The following is a 6,588-nucleotide window of genomic DNA, read 5'->3' as shown; positions in this document are numbered from 1 at the left end:
TTTTGTGAGCTTTGATATCTTTAGCGTGTAATAAAAAAAAATGGACACAGTTCAAGAACCACATTGTATTATTTGGTTTTGATATTGAATCTGGTGCAGACAACAATTAAAAAGGCACATGTCAAGATTATTTTTACAGGATTGAAATGTTCAGTAAAGTTCAGCGAGTTTCTCGGACCGGGTTTCCAGGGTGGGACGCTGAAGGGAGAGGCGGACAATCCGGCAGTGTTCAACATTCCAGTTATTAAAGGAGCCGAGAATCTGGGAGGAGGTTTGTCGCTCCACTGATCTGAGCCTGGATGGTGCTCGTAGAACAGACCGTTCTCTTGTTTTTCCTCCGATATCGTCGACAGCTGGTGGATTTATTGGAGGTTGGACAGGCAGGTGAGCAGCTGATAGTCAAGTGTGAATTCAAGCAGAGCAGGAGCGCAGCACGGGGAGCATCCAGGAGAACAAGCTCTGCTTCGAACAAAGAGACCCAGGAGGAGACCACAAGCCATGACTTGATCTGTCAGGAAGAAGATGAGCGGCTTTCCGAGTAGAGAAACAAGCTGGTGCCAGGATGAGTCAAGCGTAACGTAGGGGGGGAAAAAAGAAAATGATGTTTGATTATGTCTTGGTGGGAGTGAGATCTGGTGATCAGGATGAGCTGGTTCATCTATAAGCACCTCCCCGATGAGGCTGATGGGTAGCAGCTGCGAGCGACAACCCCACACACACACATACGTCCAGCTCAGCCTGAATTTAGAGACCAAGGAGGTGGAGCAATTGTTAATTTTTAATTCCTAAGCACGTGAGCCTTTAGTTTGTTCATCAAAAACAAAACAAAATGCATAAAAAAAATTTCAAACTTAATGTGTAAATTCAGAAATGAAAGACAAAGCAGGTCAAATGAATTTAGATCAATGTGAAAATCCCATTGAACCACATTCAATGTTAGACTTTTTACCTTTTAGTAATTGAAGGAAATGAAACTAAATTAAATGTTTCTTCTTTTTTTTTTTATTACTTTTCCAGACCTTAAATATTAGAAAAGTAGATTCCTTAATTTTCCAGATGTGTCAACACTGCATAGGAACTTTCAGCAAAGATCCCCTTCACCTTTTTTGCTCCTCTGGTCCCCAGATGGCAAAACGTTTCCGCCATCTTTGCCGATTCCTTTGTTATCTGTCTGAAGAGAGACAATAGCTGGGAGGGAGACGCGGCAGGCAGTCTGTGGCCTTTGAAGCTCAGTGACTTCAGCAGATGACAAGGAGCCACTGCTCCCAGCTCTCTGCAGGGACAAAAGTACAATTAATCTGCATGTATATCTCTGTGGACTCATTACTAATTGTAAATGTAATGATACCATGCTGGAATCTTTTAGCGTCTGATGTGTCTCACTGATTGTATTAATGAAATCCCTGCTGAACTTCATCTGAACCTTTCAGATATGCAGAGAAAGAACACATTTGGTACAGCTGCTGTATCAACCCGCACAAGTGAAACAGAAACCTGGCCGGAGCAGACTGGTCACCTTGTTGTTCCTGAAAGACAGAACTCCAATTCCCTTCAAAGGGAGGAATATGTGCCTCTCCGATGCCAAGGCTCGGTGCAGCGCCGCCAGAGTTTCTCTAACGCAGCCCTCCACGACGTCTCGACTGTAGGGCGTCTGCTGCGACACGGCTGCGAAGTTCAGAGGCACTACAGGCACGTGTGCTGCTGGAGCGGACAATACACGGGTCGTCTTGCTTTTGTATTTACCGTGTAACTTAATAAATACAATACAAAAAAAACTCATCCAACTGAAACATATTCACTGTCATTTGTCTTCACTGTTTCTCATTTACAAATTTTTAAACCCCACTATTACTTCAAATCAAGGTAAGACTGTATCGTTTATCAAATCATCAGACGATTTTCAGTGGAAGTGGTCAATAAAATTACAATCTGTTTTGAAAAAGCAAAGGTTTGACTTAAGAAAGGTTTCGACTCTAAGAGACTATGTTGTCAGACAGTGGAGATAAATGTCAGCGTTGTTCTAGCCTGGTAAAAAAAAAAAAAGAAACAGCCCCCTTATTCAGCGCTTTACTTCGTATAAGTGTATGGATGTTCAGATATTGAGAAACGGTGGACCTGATTTAACCCAATCAATCATATCACGTTTGGCTGTGATGTGTGTGACATGAGCATGAAGATGGCTACACTATGAAGCTGACTGGAAGTCGTGTGCACTGTAAACAACCTCATGGGGAGTAGGAGCCCACAACGTCTTTGCTATCTCTGCCAGCAATAAAATGTCTTAAAAATTTGTCTTCCTCCGTCTTTTATTGCTCAATACTTGGGAGCATGGCCAGCATGGACTGAATGGCTTCGCTCACTTCTTCTGTTGTCTTTGCCAAACTACCATCGTGGGCAAACTCCAATTTTGAAACGGCACAGAAACTTGACATCATTGTTCAAAACTCCTCCTTCTCTTTGCCGATTGGCCAGAATGAAATGCATCTTGAGAAATCAAGCTCAATGGGGCGAATCCCTGACATAGCACTGGAGGGAGATGAGAATCGAGCAGAATGGTGTAGGAAGGCAATGGCCATAGCAATGGCTAGTATTCTTCTAACAGTGTTGTAAGAACTAGCTACTGCTGGCTTAGAAACTAATTAACCTGTTATTCACGAGAGGACCCAAATTTGGGTCCTCTCGTGACAGAGGTGTCAAACTCCAGTCCTCAAGGGCCTCTGTCCTGCAACTTTTAGATGTGCCTCTGCTGCACCACACTTGAAAAGAATAATTAGGTCATTAGCAAGGCTCAGGAGAACCGATCTACACAGGGAGGAGGTAATTAAGCCATTTCATTCCACTGTTTTTTACCTGTGGCACATCTAAACACTGCAGGACAGCGGCCCTTGAGGACTGGAGTTTGACACCCCTGTTGTGAATGACAACCTGTGAACAACAGGTTAAGGACTTCCAGAAAGTTTGATCCGTTTCAGCAAAACTCGACTCCCTTAAATCTCTGCATCATTTCCTAAAAAGCTTGGGAGATCAAATCGCATCCTGGGAAATATCCAGTTTCTTTGTCCTCATAATGATAAGACTTCTTTTTTTATTTCGTTCTCTATTTTAGGGGGTTTTCCAAACTGTAACACAGCTGTGTTTTGTTGACATATTTGCAGATAAGCACAGCTTCCCAGAAGAGGGTAGAACTGGTAAACGAAAGTTTAGCTAATATGATGCAGAATCAAAGATTGTCAGCTTTTATCAGTCTGTACAGTGCTGGGAAAACGGAATGGGTCCCTTTCACAGATTCCTTTGCTTTTTTTGTCACATTTGAATGCTTTGCATCATCACACAAATTTCAACATCAGACAAAGGTAACCTTATGAAAAACAAGCAGTTTTCAAATGATTTCATCCATGAAAGGAAAACAACAACCAGGTCTGATGAGCGCCATACCAGGAAAAAAAAACAACAAAAAATCATTTTAAAAAGTGACGACATGAAACAAGCTGCAGTTATAGAGAGAACCTAGAAAAACTAATGGCACCAGGGTTATTACTTTTTCACAGAAAAATTTGGTTGAGACTTTCTTGAAATTACATAAATCACATGATTTATTTTGTGTTTGGTCTTTTCTTTGTCCAACATTAACATTTCTCTGAATGATGCCAACATTAATATGAAAGCAACAACAGAACAAAGTTGTAAGGAAGAACATAATTTCTCACAGTACTGTAAACAGATACTCGTGTAGAGTTACTGCAGATTAATTATTGCTCTTGAGCAATATCTCCCAGCTCCAGTTATCCTGAATGTCGAGGTTTTCGGCTGGCCGACTTCTCAGGGGCTACTGGTCCAATAGAGGGAAAACTAAGCAAAAGACACGCTATGCCAAAATATAATATTAGATTTTTAATTGTGCCTTAGTTTTTTCTTTGCACATTTGCTCACCTTTGGCCAACCACCTGACTTGGTGTAGCCCTAAAGACTGGGATAGTTTGCCTGCCAAAATGAAGATGGGATGATGGAAATTAGAGAACCTGTGTCCTGTGTTGAAATTCTGCAGAGAAAATGTGAAGGTCCCCAATCCTGATAGGTTGACCCCCTGTTGAAGATAGATAGATAGATAGATAGATAGATAGATAGATAGATAGATAGAGAGAGACATACCTTCTGCAAGTTCATCTGACGGCGTATATAGAATGATATTTCTGTCCATATACATTCAACATCTGGAGTGAAAAAAACAAAAACAAAATAGTCGTCATATATCCTCGCTTTTCTGTACAAACTGCGCCGAGCAACCTAAACTATGAAAGCTGGTAGAAAATGAATAACCACGTAGCGTTATTGGAAGAAAAATATACCGTTTTTCGACAAATGCAACAGACCCCGCAACATCCGCTTGTCTCCTTCGGACGCCAGCAGCAGAATGTTGCTCATCTCAGCATCTCATCAAGCCTCGGACCTGGAGAAGCTTCAGAAAGACATGTGCATTTTGAAGACGACAGACGCGGAGAGTTGCACGAGTCATGCAAAGAAAAGAAAATCAAAGATCGGACTCTTGATTTCTGTTGTCGTTACAGTAAACCGCAACTTAAGCCTAAATTGAAACCTACAATGTCCAGGAACATGCGTCATATTTTTACTTTTATTTGTTTATTGAATAGGCAGACTGATTGTCGTGGGGGAATGGTTATATTAATGATAAATAGCGTGTGGCGTACACATTTAAAGAAGCAAAAGCAAAAGCGTAGAGGACATTCAATCAGTTGTGGACTGCCTGACAACTTCAAGTAGCTGACACAGACCAAGGAGAAGGGGGAGGATTTCTAGGAAAAAGTCACTTCACGCATCAAATTCATTCACACGTCGCAGTCAATCCAGATCACCATGGAGGTGAACGTTCTACTGACACTCCTTCTTCTATTCCTGACAGGTAATGTAATTTTTATTCTTTACACTATTTGTTGACCTGTGTTGCATGTATTACTACGTATGATGTATTTTAAATGTCAAGTACTCTGGTCAACACCTGCTGTTAGGAATGTGTTATATAATTTTCTTTGTTTTTTCACAAATAAAATTAACTATCTGTAATCTATTTGTTATGTCTAGTAAAATGTAAACAATTATGGAGCCAGTATTGTTCATACCGCGATAATAAATTTTTCTTACTTGAAACTGATAATCTGTGGAGGAAGCAACAGATTAGGACGGTGGCAAGGTGGGGGGAAGGGTCTTTCAACCTCAAAGACTTGAGGCTCATTGTAAAAGATAAGGATCCCAATGTCCTCATGCTGAGCAACAAGCCTGTTCATGCGTTTAAATGTCGTGAGAATTAAACAAGCAACAACAAAAGCTTCACCAAATTGTCAGCATGAAAATTGCCCCACCCGAAGATTAACTAATTTGAGCTCTGCAATGTCTAAATTGTGTTTACTTAAAAGTCAGGCAAAAAAGAAAAAGTTCTGCACTGAAGCAGTGCCAAAATTCCTTTTAGTCAAAAAGTAACAAGACTTGTTTTCACGTTAATGGAAAATATGACCCTGAAACTATGCGATGTCTAGTGTTGTCATGTGCTTGTGATTCACTATGGAGGCTCCATGTAAATATTTTCTTTAAGTTGTTTTTATCTTCAATAGAAACCGTTGAATTAGACAGCGCACTTATCACTACACTATCAGAACCACATAAAAACTTTCCTCTTCTGTTTTTGAGTTTGTCTCTGAACCGCTAATTGATTACAGGCTGCAGCTGCTGAAGAGTGTGCCGTTTTCATACTGATTTATTTTGCCTACATCCAAATCCAACCAATAAATCAGCTAAAATCTGACTCTCTGTTGCAGGAGTATTTTCACTGAGACTTAAAACTGTTTACACCAGGGCAGGGGAGATGGTGGTGCTGCACTGCCCTCAGAAAAATGATCCTAACACAAATGTTCTGTGGACCAATCAGACGAGACAGGAGATGAATCTGACCAGCATCATGTCACCACAATCAGCTGATTTGAATCAGATGGACGTGCTTCTACACGGACACAGCCTTGTGATACTCAGAGCCTCTTTGAGCCATCAGGGAAATTACTCGTGCTCAGTTAGGTAAGACCCTCAAAATTACATTTCTATCTGAATACCAGCATACATCATCAATTACGTGTGGGGTGAATTACAGAAATAAGGGCTGGCTCAGTGTGTCATCTGGATGCCTGATCAGATTAACCCGGGAAGTTAAATCCTTACGTCTTCTTCAAGCTGTTCCTTACACGTCTGCTGGGTAGGACCTCTGTTCTGAAAGAGTCCTGAAATAGGTGTCACGCATTGTTCAGCTCAGATCGGAGTCAAGGCAGCCTCTACATTTGTCTTGTGGAACATTGTGTTCAACAATATGAGTTGTTGATGAAACCTGTCAGTGGTTTCAGTAGTATCTGTTGAGTTGCTATATCTGAACATAAAAGCCTGTTATTAAGCCTGGAAACATAATATCTACATATTTAGGTTCACTTTCAGTTTTAGACTCATTTATCATCTGAACATGCAATTCAAAACTGTTTTTGACCCCTCTTCACAAAGTCATTTTAAAGCATAATCGAGTAACTATGTTACCTC

The 6,588-nt window shown here is 40.9% G+C and overlaps 1 protein-coding gene and 1 pseudogene across 2 annotated transcripts in view; one reads left to right on the top strand and one right to left on the bottom strand.

The window, feature by feature from the left end:
- The window catches only part of LOC106956619 (coiled-coil domain-containing protein 81), a 16,846-nt gene extending 12,353 nt beyond the window's left edge, over nt 1-4,493 (bottom strand). Inside the window, exons 1-6 of one of the 2 annotated variants that reach the window (XM_015047574.1) lie at nt 4,347-4,493; nt 4,150-4,211; nt 3,931-4,084; nt 1,517-1,701; nt 1,349-1,423; nt 1,102-1,273 (exon numbers count right to left, since the gene is read on the bottom strand). In XM_015047574.1, the coding sequence (XP_014903060.1) occupies nt 1,102-1,273; nt 1,349-1,423; nt 1,517-1,701; nt 3,931-4,084; nt 4,150-4,211; nt 4,347-4,422 (724 nt within the window). In that variant the 5' untranslated portion in view covers nt 4,423-4,493. Of the gene's footprint in view, nt 1-1,101; nt 1,424-1,516; nt 1,702-3,930; nt 4,085-4,149; nt 4,212-4,346 lie in introns of both variants that reach the window. The other variant, XM_015047573.1, reaches the window with a different exon arrangement.
- Nucleotides 4,494-4,778: 285 nt separating this feature from the next.
- Nucleotides 4,779-6,588, top strand: part of LOC106956607 (uncharacterized) — an 18,983-nt pseudogene continuing 17,173 nt past the window's right edge.

The sequence above is a fragment of the Poecilia latipinna genome, unplaced genomic scaffold (assembly GCF_001443285.1).
Source record: "Poecilia latipinna isolate Pla-1442-1.1 unplaced genomic scaffold, P_latipinna-1.0 Scaffold833, whole genome shotgun sequence".
NCBI classification, from domain to species: domain Eukaryota; kingdom Metazoa; phylum Chordata; class Actinopteri; order Cyprinodontiformes; family Poeciliidae; genus Poecilia; species Poecilia latipinna.
The sequence above is the reverse complement of the archived record's forward strand: the minus strand, read 5'-3'. Positions and strand labels throughout refer to the sequence as shown.